The sequence below is a fragment of the Rana temporaria genome, chromosome 2, assembly GCF_905171775.1.
Source record: "Rana temporaria chromosome 2, aRanTem1.1, whole genome shotgun sequence".
Taxonomy (NCBI): domain Eukaryota; kingdom Metazoa; phylum Chordata; class Amphibia; order Anura; family Ranidae; genus Rana; species Rana temporaria.
In genome coordinates this window covers 389,944,540-389,962,554 of record NC_053490.1, presented here as the reverse complement: position 1 = coordinate 389,962,554, position 18,015 = coordinate 389,944,540, and the positions used below count along the sequence as shown (strand labels likewise).

General features: G+C 46.3%; 1 protein-coding gene across 2 annotated transcripts in view; it reads right to left on the bottom strand.

The window, feature by feature from the left end:
- The window catches only part of SLC9A1 (solute carrier family 9 member A1), an 85,288-nt gene extending 70,028 nt beyond the window's left edge, over positions 1–15,260 (bottom strand). The window contains exon 1 of one of the 2 annotated variants that reach the window (XM_040337995.1): positions 14,471–15,260. In XM_040337995.1, the coding sequence (XP_040193929.1) occupies positions 14,471–14,774 (304 nt within the window). In that variant the 5' untranslated portion in view covers positions 14,775–15,260. The remainder of the gene's footprint in view (positions 1–14,470) is intronic. The other variant, XM_040337993.1, reaches the window with a different exon arrangement.
- Positions 15,261–18,015: the final 2,755 nt, after the last annotated feature.

Sequence of the window (18,015 nt, the reverse complement as noted above, 5' to 3'; positions counted from 1 at the left end):
AGGAGGAAGACTGAATGGAGCATCGCCTGGAGGCCTGCAGGTAAGCAAAGCTCTCTGACACACACATATATTTTTATATAACACAGGCCCCACTCAATGCTTTTCCAACACTACAAGGGAGGTCACATCTTATGGGGAATAATACATAGAGAGCCATCCTATCTTTATGATATGTGACTAGTTTGCCAGATGCAGTGCATAACTTTAGGCATGTCCCCTGTGACCCCCCAGAAAAAAACCTGCTAAGAACCAAGTTCCGCAAGTTTTCCCCTCACTTACCTGCTCCATGCCGCAGGACTTTGCCAAGCAAGAGGCCCAATCTTCCCCCATCTCCGTGGGGATGTCTAGACCTTCAGGCCCTGGGTTCCTATGAAGGATCCACTGTCCTGGGCCCATATAGCACCCTGGCAACAGAAAACTTTAGGTACCCAAAGGTTTCTAAGTTCTGGGCCCAGGGTCCAGCTCTCTAAAAAGAAAAGCATTATGGGCTATACCCCAAGGGTTTGGGGTCCGGTTACTGACCACTTTAGCGCTGAGGCTTTTTTGGACAGAACCGGTAGCTCACCTAATCCCAAGGATGCGGAGGCAAGCTAAACCATGACTAACACCTAAGACACTGGCGTAAAAACTGAGGTACTCCTCCTATGGGAGGGGGTTATATAGGGAGGGGCATTTCCTGTTTGAGATTGCCAGTGTCTACACCTGAAGGTACTCCATATAACCCATATAGTAATGAATGCCGCTCTGTGTCCCGTGATGTACGATAAAGAAATCCACGCATGCTCATAATCAAGTCGACGCATGCTCGGAAGCATTGAACTTCATTTTTTTCGGCTTGTCGTAGTGTTTAACGTCACCGCGTTTTGGCACGGTCGGATTTTTGACTAATGGTGTTTAGGCAAGACTGATGAAAGTCAGCTTCATCAGATACCTGACGAAAAAATCCATCGGATTAGATTGCATCAGCTATCCGATCGTGTGAACAGGGCTTAAGTGTCACTCTTTGTTCCTCTGCTATCAGCATGAATCACTTCTGACAAGTTTTCCGGACACCAAGAGAAAAATGGTAACACGAGAGACCTCTAGCTAAATAACAGCCTCAGCTCTCTACTCGTGAGAAAGAGGGGTGCGTCTCTTCCCTCCAATCAGCTCTCAGACCTCTCCTCACTGAGCTCTGCAGAGTGAAATGTCAGTTCTCTACACATTTTTTCTGAACTCTCAGACAAGCTTTATAATTCAGCATTTTGAACAGATGTAGAGAAGAAAGGGCTAGAGGATAGGCAGGTACAACTTATGCAGAAGGATTAGCTTCATCTCTGTGTATATCCTGAGGCCAGTTAGTTTACTGGCTATATGCAAGTCAGCTTTTACCGAAACCGCTTGTGCATCAGGTTACCGCTTCGGACATGCGCAAAAAACCCTGTTTAGTTTAGTAGACCAGCATGTTGCAGATTGTGTGCCCTCCAATTTCAGCCACAGGCAAACCAACTAAAGCTTAAGACCCCTTTCACACTGGGGCGGAGCAGGCGTTGGCAGTAAAGCACCACTAGTAAAGCGGTGCTTTACCGCTGTTATAGCAGCACTTTTAACCCCTGCTAGCACTGCCCATTCATTTCAATGAGCAGTGGAGAAGCCGTGTATACACTGCTTCTGCACCGCTCCAAAGATGCTGCTTGCAGGACTCCCCCATCCTGCAAGCACACCGCCCCAGGGCTGTCTTAATGAGAGGGCACACCTGGGCACTGCCCAGGGGCCCCAACTGCATGGGGGGCCCCTGCACTTTACCCAAAGCATCTGGTCCTTGAGCCCACACTGCCCCGAAATTGGGGGCCCCATGATGGCACTGAGAGTGATAAATACACAGGGGAGGCAGTCTGCCTCCTACCTACTTGATTTCCGTTTACCTGCACTGTCATCATTGTAGGGGCCCCAGAGCATTACCTTGCCCAGGGGCCCATGATGCTATTAAGATGGCCCTGCACTGCCCCAGTGTAAAAACACTCAGGCTTTTACACTGGGGAGGCTACAGAGACGCTTTTCATGTGCTATGTTTAGCTCTAAAACGCCTGAAAAGCACCCCAGTGTGAAAGGGGTCTAAATTTAGCAAAAAATAAAACTAAAAATTCTCTAGTTTTTGTGACCCATATTATCTGTAAAGAAGAAAGTCTGCACCGGAAGCAAAATCCTGTTCCTAGCTTCTGTGCAGTGAAGACGGGTCCTCTTCCTGCTGCTTTGGGGGTTGTAAAAAAACAACGTTTTTCAGGCTCTAGAAAAAAAAACAATGTTTTTTTTCAACCCAATCATTAAAACGGCGTTGCCTACACACGATCGTGAAAAAAAAAGCGCGGTGACGTACAACGGCACTAAAAAAAGGGGAAGTTCCATTCGGATGACGCCACCCTTGGGGCTGCTTTAGCCGATTTTGTGTTAGTAAAAGACGATTTGCGCTTTTCTGTCTGTTACAGCGTGATGAACGTGCTTACTCCATTACAAACGGTAGTTTTACCAGAATGAGCGCTCCCGTCTCATAACTTGCTTCTGAGCATGCACAGATTTTTCACGTCGTTAAAGCCTACACGCGACCATTTTTTACAAACAAGAAAAACGACAACGTTAAAAACATTGTGAAAAAATAGAGCACGTTCGATTATTTTTTTGGCCATTTTTCAGAACCCGAAAAATGCTCTGAAGATCGTTTTTAATGACAAAAAAATAAATTATTATTTACAACCCGAAAAATGATCGTGTGTACGCAGCATTAGATCTTAAAAGTAAGGCAATTCGTTTTTTTCCCCATAATCATATGTACCTGGGCCGATGCTTCATCCACCTAGATACGTACGATTATGGGGAAAAACCAAGCACCAGGGGAGAGCTCACGTTCTAGTGGTTTAGATGAACTTTATGGTACCTACAGAGAGAGAGCTCTGTGTCTGAATGAACACACAGAGCGGCACCTCTGGAGCGAGCCCCTCGGATGCCCCCATAGTAAGCAGCTTGTTGTGTGGGCCAGGAGAGCTGGCAAGGGACTTGAGAAGAGAAGAATCCGGGCTGCTCTGTGCAAAACCAGCAGGGGAAGCAAAGGAGTGTCTGCCTACCTGGGCTATCCGTTTCAGTAAAAGCGTGGAGACTCATCCATGACAAAAGCTGGCAGTGCACACGTAAAGGTGGTGCCATGGGAACCTCTAAGGGCACGGAGCCACCAGAAAACAGCAACAAGGGAAGGATTTGAAAAGAAGCACAGGCTTAAAAACGAAAAAAAAAAGCATGCAAACATAGTAAGGGCTGATATCTGCAGTACCATACATTTTTCTCTTTTTTTTTTTTTACAATAATAAAAAAAAAATAAAAAAAAAAGAAGAAGGACTAAGCGATACTAAAGTCTCTTTTTTTGGTTACAAATAACAAACATGTAATCATTACCTGCTCTGTGCAGTGGATTTGCACCGAGCAGCCCAGATCCTTTTCTCTGGTCCCTCCCTTCTGTTAAGTGCCCCCACAGCAAGCAGCTTGCTATAGGGGTACCCAAGCCGAGCTGCTGTTCTGTGTGTCCAGACAACTTGCCTGGCCCTGCCCCCCCTCTCTCCTCATTGGCTGACTAACTTTGACAGCAACGGGAGCCAATGTCGTAGCGCTGCTGTCTCAGCCAATGGTAATGGTAAATCTGAAGACAAATCTGCAGAAAATCTAATAGTGTGTGTGTGTGGGGCTTAAGATTTTGTCACTTCCTGTTTGGTTTGTGTGTTTACAACCAATTACAGACCTGTAAATCAACTGATCAAACAGATCTCGGGTTGATCGGCTACTTTGGAGAACAGGAGAGATCTGGGGTCTATTACTCTCCATAAAGAGGACCTGTCATGTGCCATGTCATCACATGAATTTTGTTCATCCTTTGTGATGGCAATAAAAAAAAAAAAAAGTAAATTTCTCATCCCCCGGAAATGCACACATGAACACACGCGAGGTACCACCGCGAACATCAGAGGGAGAATAATTCTAGCATCAGAGCTCACATGTAACTCTAAACTGGCTGTTTTTTTGCTCAAAGCGCTCAACAAACCAAATCCTACTCATTTTATTTCACATCTGAGCATTCTGTCTCCTGAAGCAAAACGCCTATCGCTCAAAAATATACAAGCTTCTTTTTGGCAGATTGGGGCCATAGACTTCAATGGGAACACCTGAAAATGTGTGACAGAGGCATTTTTCCCCTTAAACAGCAGCTCTCCACCCCTACTCTCCTCCTCTTAGGCCCCTTTCACACTGAGGCGTATTTCAGGCGTTTTAGCGCTAAAAATAGCGCATAAATAAGTGCCTGAAATAATCCTGCCCCTGTATTCTCAATGTGAAAGCCCGAGGGCTTGCACACTGAGGCGATGCGCTGGCGGGAGGAAAATAAATAAATCTCCTGCAAGCAGCATCTTTGGAGCGGTAAAGGAGTGGTGTGTATACTGCTCCTTCCCATTGATATCAATGGTACAGCGCGGCTATACCGCCCGTAAACCGCAGCAGGCGTTAACCCTTTTTTCGGCCGCAAGCAGGGGTTAAAACCACACCGCTAGCGGCCGAATATCGCGGTAAATACGACGGTATACCGGCGCTAAAAATCACACCGCTATACCGCCACCGCACCTCCCGGCGCCTAGTGTGAAAGGGGCCTTCGTGCTTTCTATTGGCTAACCAAAAATGCCTGAAGCTGAAAAATACGCTTCTAAAAAAAGCTCCAAAACTCTCAAATAAAAACTCCTGAAAAGTAGCACTGCTCGGGTGTGAATGCAGCCTAAAGGCTTCTAAAGTGTCAACTATGGATAATTTAACCACTTCAATAACAGGCACTTTCCCTCCTTCCTGCCCAAGTATATTTTCAGTTTTAAATTACTATTTCGCAGGCATACTACACTATACCTAAACAAAATATTTATAACTTCATTCCTACAAATAGAGCTTTTCTTTTAGTGGTATTTGATCTCCTCCGGGAGGTTTTTATTTTATGCTAAAAAAAAGTGGAGGACAGAAAAAAAAAAAAAAAAGTTTTGGTTATAAAATATTGTTTAATAAGTTCTCCTTCACCGACGGGTACTGATAAGGCGGAACTGGCAGACATTACTGTGGTGGGCACTGATTGGCATCTCTGGTGGCCATGGGTGTTATAACTGGTGCTCCTGGGACCCAGGAGCACCATGATCACGATGAGCTGTGATTGGACACAGCTGATCACTTGGTAAAGAGCCTCCGTCAGAGGCTCTTTACCGAGATCAGTGCTGCGGTGTGACTATCACACTGCACCACCGATTGCCGTGCTGCGCACCAGATTGTTGTCCTGATCACGCCATATGACGTCCGGTCAGGATAACACAACCACTTTGCGCACATAATATTGCTATATGGCAGACGGGAAGTGGTTAATGTACTATAGTTTATTACAGGGCTCGACAAATCCCGGGCGCGAGGTCACCATGGCGACTAGAAATAGGGTCCTGGCGACTTGGCTTTTTTTTGTGAGCTGGCACCATCTGGTGGTGAGCCGTTGGTATTACAAGTTATTACCACCAGATGTGTAAGCTGGCGCCATCTGGCGGTGGCCGTTGGTATTACAAGTTAAGCATTACAAGTTAAACAGCAATTCTAATGTAATTTTTCACTATTTTCACTGCCATCTTCTTCCCTCCAATTAGAACCCCCAAACATATATATTTTTTATCTCAACACCCTAGATAATAAAATGGCGATCGTTGCAATACTTTCTGTCACGCCGTATTTGCGCAGCGGTCTTGCAAGCGCATTTTTTTGGGGAAAAAATTACACTTTTTTTAATTAAAAAATAAGACAACAGTAAAATTATCCCCATTTTTTTTAATATTATGAAAGATAATGTTACGCCGAGTAAATTGATACCCAACTGTCACCCTTCAAAATTACGTCCGCTCGTGGAATGGCGTCAAACTTTTAGCCTTTAAAATCTCCATAGGCAACGTTTAAACAAACTCTACAGGTTGCATGTTTTGAGTTACAGAGGAGGTCTAGGGCTAGAATTATTGCTCTCGCTCTACCAATCGCGGCGATACCTTACATGTGTGGTTTGAACACCGTTTACATATGCGGTCGCTGCTCACGTATGTGTTCGCTTCTGCGCGCAAGCTCGTCGGGACGGGGCGCGTTTTCTGGCTCCTAACTTTTAGCTGGCTCCTAGATTCCAAGCAAATTTGTAAACCCCTGCATTACACGTTAAACAGCAATTCTGTGCCATTTTTCACTGCCATCTCCTTCCCTCACATTAGAACCCCCAAAACATTATATATATTTTTGATTCTAACACCCTAGCGAATAAAATGGCGATTGTTGCAATACTTTGTCACGCCGTATTTGCGCAGCGGTCTTACAAGCACACTTTTTTGGGAAAAAAAACACTTTTTTAATTAAAAACATTAAGACAACAGTAAAGTTATCCCAATTTTTTTTTATATTGTGAAAGATAATGTTACGCAGAGTAAATCGATACCCAACATGTCACGCTTCAAAATTGCGTCCGCTCGTGGAATGCCGACAAACCTTTACCCTTTAAAATCTCCATAGGCGACGTTTAAAAAAAATCTACATGTTGCATGTTTTGAGTTACAGGGGAGGTCTAGGGCTAGAATTATTGCTCTCGCTCTAACGACCGCAGAAATACCTCACGTGTGGTTTGAATACCGTTTACATATGCGGGCGCTACTCACACGTGTTCGCTTCTGCACGCAAGCTCGTCGGGACAGGGTGCGTTTTCTGGCTCCTAACTTTTTTAGCTGGCTCCTAGATTCCAAGCAAATTTGTCAAACCCTGGTTTATTACCATTCCTCACGCAAGCACAATTTAAAAGCATGACACGTTTGGTATCCATTTACTCAACGTAACATCTTTTATCAAAAAATGTGTTTTATACTGTTCAGGAAAATACACTTTAATGATTTTTCGTTAACATTTGCATTTGATAAACTGCTGCCCAAGTATTGTGTGAAAAACACATTTGCAACACCCACCATTTTATTCCCCGGGGACTTTTTTCAGAAAACATATTTGGAGGGGGGGGGGGGGGGGGGGGGACGATCCATGCATTCTTTTGGCAAACAAAATGAGCGAATTTTACATGTATGCGAAAAATGCCAGAAAAGGCCTGGTTTTGAAGTAGTAAAAAACACTTTATACAAACTGTCGAGGGAACAGTTATTCTATTATGTGTGATGTTTAAAGGAGCTGTAAAGGAAAATGTTTTTTCACCTTAATGCAATCAATGCATTAAGGTGGAAAAACATCTGATGTTGCGGCCCGAGCCCCGTTATACTTACCTGACCCCTCGAAAGTCCCGTGCCGCCCTGATATTCTCTTCGCCGCTCAGCCTGGCCGCTGATTGGCTAGCGCGGATGGATTGAGAGCAGCGCAGCCATTGGCTGGCACTGCTGTCAATCACATCCAGTGACGCGTCGCGGGGCCGAGTGATACAGCGAGCGGCTCTGGCCACTCGCTGCATCACGGGAGCACGCCCGCAATTAGTGACCACCATACCATGCGAGCTCTCGCATGACTTTGGTGACTATTTATATTTTTTCCCTTTCCAAACCCTTTAGAATGTCCTAGTAGCCTGCGTGCCTGGTGCAAGGTCACGCCATTAGTCCTTTGAACCTTTGAGGCTTTTTTCCAACAGCAACACAGGCCACTGGCTGGGGGTCAGATGGATAGGAAAGATGCCTTTTCATTCTGGCATCTCACCCTTCAGATATATAATTTCTTCACTTGAAGATCAGATTACAAGGAGCTCTTCTAGTCATCTACTGCATGTATCTGCAGGTGGGGAATGAAGTGTTATTCCCCCAACTAAAAGAAGTAGATACTAAGTAGATGTCCAAAATTTATTAATCCATGATGGCAACATTACAATCTGTGCATAAAGTATTTACAGAATGCTACTTGCAATAACTGTGTGGATTAATTATATTAGAAAGCTTAATGCCTGTAGCAAGCTATAGTTATTTCCTGACTGCCCCCCCCCCCCCACACACATTTTTACCACCATCTTAAGTTTCTCACTATGTAGTGATTTATGTTGAATAGGATACAATTGGAAGCAAGTGTTAATTTGGGTAAAGTTGTAATACATAGTATTTTTCAACCTATCACAGCATTTAAAATGGCCTGGTAACAAAGGGGTGCAACATGCTAGTATTAAGGTAATAATACAATAAAAAGATCTTCCTTGGAGACCAAAGCTTATTTTCATTACTTTAGCGTAGTCTGACTTGTGTACACGAGTTTGGTCTGGAATACACGTTTATTGTTATGGGAGGGTTCAGTGATTGGAGGAAATCCTGTTTCTACTAGGTGCCACCTAGTGGTGGCTGATGGAACTGCAGTCAAAACTGCATATAAAGCTCAAATAGCTAGTCGTCTAGAGAGTTTTTGTCATCATCATAACCAGGATTGGGCAGGTTTATTGAATACAGCGGATGAAGTAGCAATTCATGAAACACGACCGAGAGGAGTCTGATGTTATGATGACCAGAGGAGGGCCCAGACAACCCTAATTATAAGACCAAAACATGAAAACAAGTGTGTTCCTGGATGGTCACAAACACAAGACAGGATTTGGGGGGGGGGGGGGGGGGGGAGGTAAGAGTTAATATTTTTCTGGTTTATGTTTCCAATCATCTGTCGAGTAGCTGTCCTGAAAGATAGTTTGAAAAATTTAAGTTTTAAAAGGTTTTATGCTGTGTGTGTGTGTGTGTGTGTGTGTGTGTGTGTGTGTGTGTGTGTACACTTCTCTCTTGTTATGCTGAGCTAAAGCCAATCTAAGGATGGAGGATTGGATAGGGTGGAAAACCTCAAAAGGGGTATTGTGGAGATAAATGAAAAATGAAAGTTTTTACTTACTAAGAGGTTGGGGGCCAATACAATCTGTTAAGTGTTCATTCTTACGGGCATGCACAGCGCCGAAACACATAAAGGATGGACTGTTTGATGGCAAGAAAGATGAAACCATTTAGCGGTTTGCACCAAGTGAGGTGGAGAGTGATGTGCCTGACCCACCTCATCCCATCAGAGAACACTTTGCAATCCAAGAAAATGCAAAGAATGGTCGAAATGGCACCCATGCCAAGCAGACAACCTCCTGTGTTCACAATGCAACTGCTCAGAACCTGGAAACAGCTGTGGTAATTACTAAGGCAGTGAAACTAATCAAATCACCTGTGCAAAATAATGGAGAGCCTGAAAAAATTACCTGTTGCGGCGCCTTGAGGACTGGAGTTGAGAAACACTGGTCCATCACATCTATTTCAAGCTTCTAGATCCGTTATCTCCAAACTGCTGCCCGGGGATGGCCTCTTGCTTGTCTGTCTGGCACCTCTATCCACAAACACCAGCAGTGGGGCACTATTCCTTCTAATGAAACCACTGATGGGGCACTATCCCCACAATAGAACACTATTCCTGCCACTGATATCAACAGTAGGGCATTAATTTTGCCACCGATTCCAACAGTGGGGCACTATTCCTTTCACTAAACCCAATGATGGGGATTGTTTACTCCCCACCAACGCTGGGAAATTTTTTACTCCCACTGGCCACAGTCCGGCCCCAATAAAGTCTGAAGACACAAAAAAGGTGCTTCCCCTTTAAAGAGGACGTAAACTTTCTCTGCTAACATTTACCTATAGGCAAGTCTATAATAAGCCATGCATGGATGGGGTAGCCCTGGTTCACAGTGATGCGATTTGATGCCGCACCGATTCCCAAAAGTAGGTTCTGTACTAGACATGTGCACAACAAAAATGTTCGTATTTTTTTTGTTCAGTTTCGTCGGCACAACAGAAATTTTCGTATTTTTTTTGTTCCGCTTCGCCTCGTTCCGTATATTCGTAAAGATTCGTAATTTCGTAAGACTCAAGTTTTCCTATTCGGACCCGTTCGTATTTTCGTAACAGTTTTATTTTCGTTTATACCGAATGGTTTGTAATTCTGTCCAATTTATTTTCGTTGATTCGAAATTCGTAATTTTGTTGTTAGATAATAATTTTCGTTTAAAGGATTCGTAAATTTGTACTTTCGTAAATACATAGCAACACGCGACTAATCCATATTAAGATATACTTTCTCTTAAGCCCCGTACACACGGTCGGACTTTTTGCCAACAAACGTCAAAATTAGCGTTTTCCAAAAAATCCGACCGTGTGTACGCTCTATCGGACAAACTTTTTCAGTTTCAAAAGTCCGGCCAACTCCCTTCAGACAAAAATCCACTAAAAAGTTTGTTTGAAGTCCGATCGTGTGTACGAGGCTTTACACTGTACAATGTGACTCAGAACAAAAAAGAGATAAGCTGATTGGCTAAGATATTAAGTAATCACTGCACTGCCCAGTGCCCATTCGAAAGAACGATACAAGTACACAAATTTACAAACAGACAAAGAAACGGATTTACAAAACACACAAATGAAAATACGAACATACGAATGAAAATACGAACAGACAAAGGATTTAAAATACGGAATGCAAATCGTTCGTTATAGAAGTCATTTTCGTTCTTTTGCTTTTTCTGTGTTTCATATTTTAGTAAGATTGTCCAATCATAGGTTCTTATTTTCGCTTGTTCGTTATTTTGCTTATTCGTAATTTTCGTATTTTGGGTCTTTCAGCTTTTCGGATGTTCGAATTGATACGAATGTACGAAAACGAATAAATTTGTATGAAAATCTATTAGTTACGAATGGGAACGCACATGTCTATTCTATACTACTTTTGGCGATTTCGGTGTGTGATTTCCATTGACATCTGAGCAGAAACACGCACAGATGTCTGAAATCTATCCCGAAATCGGGACAGACATGCAGGAATTAAAATTGTGCAAGCTCAGCTGAACAATTTCATTCCCGCGGTCAGTGTGAAACAGGGCCTAATTGCACATTTATGAAGTAACCCAAAATGGAGTGCTGTAGAGATTCAACTATAGTAGATATAATTGTGGTGCCAGTGGTAACATGCAATTATATCTAGGACTAGCCATGTGTCAGTCAAAACATCAAATGCTTAGGAAACCATTAGTCAGGACATTTATCTGTAAAGCAGGTATATGGTGTAAGACATTTGAATAAGCCTTGTACTATAAACAAAGGTTGGTTAGATCTACACATAGGCTGCATTAACAGGCACTCCCCTACTTACAAATGACTCCTACTTTCAAACAGAGGGAGACAACAGGAAGTGAGAGTAAATCTACCCCTAGGAAGGGAAACTCTCCTGTAAGAGTTAATATGGAAAAAAAGGTGTCTCTCAACTGATGCTTTATCGACAATCCTTGCTTCCCTAATAACCCAAAGCTTTAAAAATCCAATTGTCATTGGGACAGAAAGTGAGGTGAAAGCTTCTGAACATGGGGACAGACAGCAAAACAAATGTTACAGGGGTGATAACCCTTTCCTATGCTATCCAAAAAGCTCAAAAATAGATTTTTGGGCTGGAGCTACACAAAAAAAAAAAAAAAAAAAAAAAAAACTGTACCTGTTCTAACTTACAAACAGATTCAACTTAAAGCGGATGTGCCATGGGAAAAAAATATTAAAAGCCAGCAGCTACAAAAGCTACTTTTAATATTAGGACACTTACCTGTCCTGGAGTCCAGCGCCGATCGCAGCAGAGGACGAGCGATCGCTCGTCTCTCTGCTGCTCCCCCCGCCATCCACGCTGAGGGAACCAGGAAGTGATGCGCTGCTGCTTCACTGCCCGGTTCCCTACGGCGCATGCGCGAGTCTCGCCGCGCCCGCCGATTGGCTCCCGCTGTGTGCTGGGAGCCGAGTGTTCCCAGCACACAATGGGGGGGGGGCGACGGGATGTGACGGAATGCCCGTCCTTTGCCCGTGAATTCCGGGCCGGAAGTGGGTGCAAATACCTGTCTTTAGACAGGTATCTGCACCCCCCTCCCCCCTGAAAGGTGTCAAATGTGACACCGGAGGGGGGGAGGGTTCCGATCAGCGGGACTCCACTTTAGGGTGGAGAACCGCTTTAAGAACAAACCTACAGTACCTATCTTGTTTGTAACCCGGACACCGCCTGCATCTTTGATATTTATTTATTATTTACATTTTTGTAAAGAAAGCTTTTAAGAGCCCATTCACACAGGGGCAACACGACTTCAAGTTGCCTCCCAAAGTCGCGCTGGGACACGACTTGAGTATGAATCACAGCGTGACCTGGGGCGACGAAGTCGCCTTCAGAAGAGGGAACGAGCGAGCGCCCCCCTCCTGAACGTACCAGGCGGCATGCCCTCAACATGTGGGCAAAGAACCCCCAAAGCACCTTGTCCCCAGGTTGATGGGGACAAGGGCCTCTACCCGACAACCCTGTCCATTGGTTGTCGGGGTCTGCGGGTGGGGGGGGCTTATCGGAATCTGGGAGCCCCTTTAATAAGGGGGCCTCCAGATCCCGGCCCTCCACCCTATGTGAATGAGTATGGGGTACATCGTACCCCTACCCATTCACCTCGGGGTAAAAAGTGTCAAAAATAAAAACACACTAGACAGGGTTTTAAAGTAATTAGGCAGTTCCGTTTTTTTTTTTCCGAATTCTCCGCTCTCCGGTTCTTTCTGCCGGGCACCTTCGCCATCTTCTTCCATCTGTTTTACTAGCGGGGGCTGGTCTTCTCCCGATTTCCGGGGGTTTTCCGACTTCTCCCGCTCTCCTCTCCCTTCTGCCGGGCACCTCCGCTGTCTTCTTCCAGCTCTTTTACCACCGGCGGCCCGGTCTTCTGTGTTGCCTTCTTCCCTCTTCTATGTTGATTTAACGCTCACTCCCGCTGTAATGCCGGGTGTGCAACGATTTATATAGGCCTCTTATGACGTGACAGTCCCAGCATGCTCCGGGTGGTGACAACATAATTACCCCGCCCCCTTATGTCGTCACCACCTGGAGCATGTCGTCACCACCTCGGGCAGCAGCAATACAATCGCCCATGCAAATGGACGGATAACGCGGTGACGTCAGCACGCCCCTCCTTCCGACACATTTCGTCACTAATCTGGGGCACCAGGATGTCATCAGATTAGTGACGAAACACGCTGGAATATTGTTTTAAATATTTTTTTTTATAAAAAACCCATTTGGTTATATGGCGATTTCCTTTGCTCTTTCCTTTTGAGCTGCTGTCAACTCATTATCAACCGAGTAGTGCATGGGCTCCATTTAATCACCACATTCCTGACCAGATGGCCCGCGACTGTGTGCTGACCAGATCAATGTTGGAACCTCCCATTTTAGTTACCTGAGCCCTGGAATTTCACCCGGCTGAGACGCGTTTTTCCTCTGCCCGGGGTACTTGGCTCTTGATGGATAGATTGATAGCAGCGCAGACATTGGCTCCCGCTGCAGTCAATAAAATCCAATGATGCGGTCGCCAAGTCCTACATTCAGCGTCTAGGTTACGAGTAAGCATCTCGAGATGTGAAACGCGTTAGCCTTTTGTTTTCTGCTGTTCACCTTTATTTTTGACTGCATTATTTTGGATTATATAGGTTTTATATAATAAAGACGCTTTTGATGGAGTGCGGCAGTCCAGGACATTTTTCTTTCTTCAGCTCGCCCACAAGGCGAAATCCCGGGAGAGCGCTTTCTCCTAGGGGGTTATACGATGCAGGGGAGGAGCCGCGAGAGCCGCTAAGGGACCCCAGAAGAAAGTGTTCAGGTAGTATCAGTGGAAGTATACATTTGTTATTTAAACCCCCCTCCCTTGAAGCTTTACAATCACCAAGAATGAGCTCAGGCGTGTTAGCAACTCCACGTGCCCATGCCCACCAGGAAGCTGACACTCCACAGCGCTAATCACAGGCAGTGAGATATTTCCCGATCCATGGCTGCACAGTTTGGGAAAGGTCTCACTGCCTGTGATTAGAGCGGCGGGTGTCAGCTTTCTGTCGGTGGAGTTGCAAACACGCCTAAGCTCATCCTTCGCCACCATACACATTACAATCTGTCCATACATTTGGTTTTCCAAAACTCTCTAATATGGAGGATTAAGAAAGAGCTCCGACGTGTTCGCAAAGCCCACATGCAGAGCCCACCAGGAAGTCGACACTGCGCTAATCACAGGCAGTGAGACATTGTCCCGATGTGCGGCTGCAGAGATCGGGAAATGTCTCACTGCCCGTGATTAGCGCAGTGCCAACTTCCTGGCGGGCTCTGCATGTGGGCTTTGCAAACACGCCGGAGCCCATGCTTAATGAGGACCACCCTAAACTATGCAATAAGGAGGCAGGCCCTGGCACCACATAGAGGTCGGTAGATCTAAAAGATGGTGCCATGTGTGGCGAGCTTTACTCAAACTCATTTAGTGTACAATCGTTCATGACTATATCCACAGCCAGCATGTAAACATTGCACAGGATACTTGGATGTCCTACACTGCTAGGACAGAAATAGATGACAGTACCAAGCACTGCCTGCCACTTACCCAGCTTCATCAGACAAGCCAGAAGAATCCACAAGGAGATCTCGAAGGGTTCACGGATATGAGGGTAGTCCAGATCGAGCACCGGGAACAGTTTTCTATGTCTAGGTTTATGGGTGTCATTGTCAGCAGCATGGTGGGGATCCGGGACGACTCCCTCATCATAAGGGGTGATGCCTGGTGGGTGAAGGTCTGGATTGACATCAGAGGCAGCAACAGGCACCACCATCAGCAGCAGTGCCAGGAGGAAGATGGCAGTCATTGCCCATCTGAAGTTGGGGAAGTCTGGGAATATCCTCATGTTCATGGTGAGCTGGAGGGGGTTCCTATAAACAGCACAGAGTATAATCTGCTCTCATTCAGTGTCCATATATACAGACACAGCTAGGTGAGCCTTATCCACACCCTGCACCCAACACATACTGCTTCACATACACTGTCCCAGCAGGAACACACACGGAACGCTCCAATCAATGGGCTGCTCGGAGTACATGGTATTTCCTGGACACAGGCGGCTGCTTGGTGTCATAGAAGGAGCAGGTCTTCCGGGGTATGACACTCAGCCTGTCCGCTCCCGGCTCTGTAATGATGCATGTGATGTGGGGCTGACGGGAAACTTCTCTATCCGCCAGCTATGACATGTAGCCGGACTATACCGACTCTGTATCATATGTATGGTGAGGAGGACCACCCCGGCTTCATGTGAATCCTCTCAATCCCAGGCACCGCCTTCACTCTACGAGCGACCAGCCTCTTACTCCTCCTCTGACTGGCTGCTAGGAGCGAGAGGAAGCTCGGCCAGCTCAAGAGCCTATGAAGGGCGCCTGTGGGATAGCCAGTTTGAAGGGCGACCTCTGCTGGTCTGGAGCTAGAAGCGACTAAACTATTCGTAGCACCTGAGCGTGTCAGGGCATGGCGCCAAGAATTAGGTCTCCTTCACACGGGGACGGTTTAAAGACGCGGTTAAAAGTGGAGTTGCAGACGTTTTTGTGTTTATTTAGGCTACTTTCACACTGCAGTGCCCAGCCAAAAGCGCTCGTTTTTGCCACACTTTTTGGACGCTAGCGGGGCGCTTTTAACACCAAAGAAGGGGTTAAAAGCGCCAGTGTTGTAAATGGGGCCGGCGTAAGCGCACGTAATTCAAATGAGGATGAGGGGGCGTGTTTTATGTTAATTCTTGGTGACCCGACGTGATTGATGTTTTTCCCGAACGGCGCATGCGCCGTCCGTGGAATTTCCCAGTGTGCATTGCTCCAAAGTACGCCGCAAGGACGTCATTGGTTTCGACGTGAACGTAAATTATGTCCAGCCCCATTCACGGACGAGTTACGCAAACAACGTAAATTTTTTAAATTTCGACGCGGGAACGACGGCCATACTTAACATTGCGTGCGCCTCCTAATAGCAGGAGTTAACTTACGCCGAAAAAGCCTAACGTAAAAAAATAGCGCCGGGCGTACGTAAATTTGTGAATCGGCGTATCTAGGTCATTTGCATATTCTACGCCCAAAACTACGGAAGCGCCACCTAGCCTAGTCTCTTACACCGTCGCACCCTAAGATACGACGGTGTAAGAGACTTACGCCAGTCGGATCTTAGGCTAATGTCGGCGTATCTTGCTTTCTGAATACAGAAAAAATGTACGCCGGCGCAGCATTGAATTTATGCGGCGTATCTATAGATATGCCGGCGTAATTCAATGCTGAATCTGGCCCTATATCTAGCGCTAAAATGCCTTAAAACCGCCTCAGTTTGAATATAGGCTAAAGGCCACGCGATAAGAAAATTGTACGAAAAATACCGCTTTCAAAGCGATTGTACGATAATCGGGTCGTTAGTACAGAGCTTTTGCTAGCTGATCACGACAGTTCATCCGATATTAGCCGATCGAATTAGCGCAAAAAGTTTCCTCGTAGGATACCAGATCGTACGATTTTCATTTAGTCAGCACAGTTGTTGTCCGAAAATACAATACAAATACACTACAACACATGACTTATTAGATGTAAGCTCTTCTGAGCAGGGCCCTCTTAATCCTCTTGTATTTTATTGTATTGTAACTGTATTGTCTCCCTTTTATATTGTAAATCAGTGGCGTACTAAGTGGGGGCGGGGCGCCCCGGGTGCCACACACTGGGGGGGTGTCAGGCTGGCGCCCCCCCTCCTCCATGACTGAAGCGGAGACAGCGGGTTTAAGCAGCGCAGACAGTGACAGGCAGCCGCGGCAGGTAAGAACAATGCAGTACCGGCACACACATGGAGAGCCTGTAGTGGGGGGGGGGGTGTTCGCCGTGCTCGAGTGACACTCGTCTCTCGTGGCCGCGCTGCCACTCTGATCCGTCTCTGCTGTCTCACGTCACGAGCAGAGTGAAGCCGCCGCCTCCCCGTCCTCCGTGTAGACTACATGTGCCTGCATCATGTCCCGCGCTGATCATCTGAGGCGAGTTACATTATGGGTCTGAAGAGGGGGGGTCTGTAGTGTATTGTAGGGGAGGTCTGTCTGGGTCTGCACTGTAGGGGGGTGTCTGCAATGTAGGGGGGGTGTCTGAACTGTAGGGGGGACTGACTGCACTGTAGGGGGTGTCTGCACTGTAGGGGAGACTGACTGCACTGTAGGGGGTGTCTGCACTGTAGGGGGGCTGTCTGTACTGTCCGGGGGTCTGTTTAACATGCTGGGGGTCCAGAACTGTTAGGGGAATGCCTGTGTAACATACACGCGTCCAGAGCTGTGGGGGTCTGTGTAATGTAAAGGGGTGCAGGGTGCTATGTAATGAAAAGGGGTCTAGATGTGCAGAGTGCTGTGTAATGTAAAGGGGTGCAGGGTGCTGTGTAATGTAAAGGGGTCCAGGGTGCTGTGTAATGTAAAGGGGTCTAGAGGTGAAGGGTGCTGTGTAATGTAAAGGGGTCCAGAAGTGCAGGGTTCTGTGTAATGTAAAGGGGTCTAGAGGTGCAGGGTGCTGTGTACTGTAAAGGGGTCCAGAGGTGCAGGGTGCTGTGTAATGTAAAGGGGTGCAGGGTGCTGTGTAATGTAAAGAGGTCTAGAGGTGCTGTGTAATGTAAAGGGGTCTAGAGGTGCAGGGTGCTGTGTAATGTAAAGGGGTCTAGAGGTGCAGGGTGCTGTGTAATGTAAAAGGGTCCAGAGGTGCAGGGTGCTGTGTAATGTTAAGGGGTCCAGAGGTGCAGGGTGCTGTGTAATGTAAAGGGGTCCAGGGTGCTGTGTAATGTAAAGGGGTCTAGAGGTTCTGTGTAATGTAAAGGGGTCCAGAGGTGCAGGGTGCTGTGTAATGTAAAGGGGTCCAGAGGTGCAGGGTGCTGTGTAATGTAAAGGGGTCCAGGGTGCTGTGTAATGTAAAGGGGTCTAGAGGTTCTGTGTAATGTAAAGGGGTCCAGAGGTGCAGGGTGCTGTGTAATGTAAAGGGGTCTAGAGGTGCAGGGTGCTGTGTAATGTAAAGGGGTCCAGAGGTGCAGGGTGCTGTGTAATGTAAAGGGTTCTAGAGGTGCAGGGTGTTGTGTAATGTAAAGGGGTCTAGAGGTGCAGGGTGCTGTGT